Source organism: Muntiacus reevesi, chromosome 18 (genome assembly GCF_963930625.1).
Source record: "Muntiacus reevesi chromosome 18, mMunRee1.1, whole genome shotgun sequence".
Taxonomy (NCBI): domain Eukaryota; kingdom Metazoa; phylum Chordata; class Mammalia; order Artiodactyla; family Cervidae; genus Muntiacus; species Muntiacus reevesi.
In genome coordinates this window covers 21,269,728-21,271,207 of record NC_089266.1, presented here as the reverse complement: position 1 = coordinate 21,271,207, position 1,480 = coordinate 21,269,728, and the positions used below count along the sequence as shown (strand labels likewise).

The following is a 1,480-nucleotide window of genomic DNA, read 5'->3' as shown; positions in this document are numbered from 1 at the left end:
GCTAGGCAAGAATGAAGTTTATTATTGGATAGTCAATAGTTCATTTCCAAAGGACAGTGATATAATCTAAAAGACAGAAAGAAGGTCTCCAACTCTATCCAAAAGAAGAAAGAATCAAGAAGTTGGGCAAATGCATGAAAACACTGCCCAGGCTATTGGGATTGGTTTTGTCTGATGAAGGTAGTAGTGAGTGTTGAAGGCCAGATGATGCATTAAGGCTTGAGCAACACATCACTGAAGCTGAGCAAAGATGTGGCCGCTTAACAGCAGGGCTCGCAGGGATTTTCACAACCAGGCTGGACAAAGGTCGTCAGGTTGATCCCGCTCAGTCCGGGAGTGGGGTGGGAAGAGTTGAGCAGCCAGCAAGTTGGCACGTAGGTGTCCGGCACACAGCAGGGTGGGGGGCAGGTGTCACAGCAGGTGGGCTGGAGGAGGCTGATCTCATGTGGGCAGGTGCTGGGCAGACAGACTCCACACCGACAGAATTTGTCAGAGGAGCAGATGGTGGTGGCAGGGCCGGTGGGGACGCTGCAGCAGAGGGGAGCACAGCAAGCCATGGTGTCAGGAGTTGGGATTTTGTTGGGTTGATGAGAGAAGTCTCTTGGTGTCTCGATGCTTCTGTCTTCTCCCCTGGCTCTTATATACCCACCTCCCAGGGCGTTAGCCTATTACCGAGATTTTTCCCCCATGTTTCAGTTTATAGTTATCTCCATAAAAGCATCTAATTACTTAAGTGTTTATTACTTAAGATGTACTCCTCACCTCATAAAAGGGGTTTAGATTGTTTTGTTGTCAAATTAGGGTTCTTTACATCGGCTGTTTGTCACTGCATGGACATTTCATTTCAGTCTTCAAAGGTACTGAGCTATTATCTTCCAATCATTATACATCACTAATAATGACCTGGCATGCTAGGTATCTGCAGATTGTTTTCACATTTTCTTGTCTACTTTTCAGATGAAGAGAGAGCTAAGTTTTTCAATTGCTGTTCTACCGGAAACCAAGGATTCTTTATGATGATTAAGCCCTCTGGCTGAAAAAGCGATACTATTTTGAGATTTCACATGGCTCCAAGAGACTGTGTGAACAGATGGAATCAACAGGGAAAGAGATTCTGGTTCTGTATTAAGGAGCCCCTTTTTTTTTTAACAGAGCTGTAACAAATTATTTGCTCTTCATTCCCTTCATTTGTGCTTTGAATGAAAACATGTCAGGGGCATGTAGGTGAGAGTTCAGATCTGCGTGAGTGACAGTGATGGAGGCCCTTTAAAATTTCATCCAAACATGTTATGAATTAATATTATTTATGGCCCCCAAACTAGTTGTATTGGGCCATTTAGAGGCTAAATGGTGCAGTAGTTCCTAAAATGAGTTTCATGAACACTTTTTTCAAAGAACACTAAAGGGTTCTGTGATAAATAAGTTTGGGAAAGACTGAATTCTTTGCTGGTTGACCTTTCAGAGCCTTTAATATGCTAAA

At 43.4% G+C, this 1,480-nt stretch overlaps 1 protein-coding gene across 1 annotated transcript; it reads right to left on the bottom strand.

The window, feature by feature from the left end:
- Positions 1-260: 260 nt before the first annotated feature.
- KRTAP3-1 (keratin associated protein 3-1) lies at positions 261-557 on the bottom strand. The gene has a single exon (XM_065910401.1). The coding sequence runs from the start codon at positions 555-557 to the stop codon at positions 261-263; it is 297 nt and encodes a 98-aa protein (XP_065766473.1).
- Between the last annotated feature and the right edge of the window lie 923 nt (positions 558-1,480).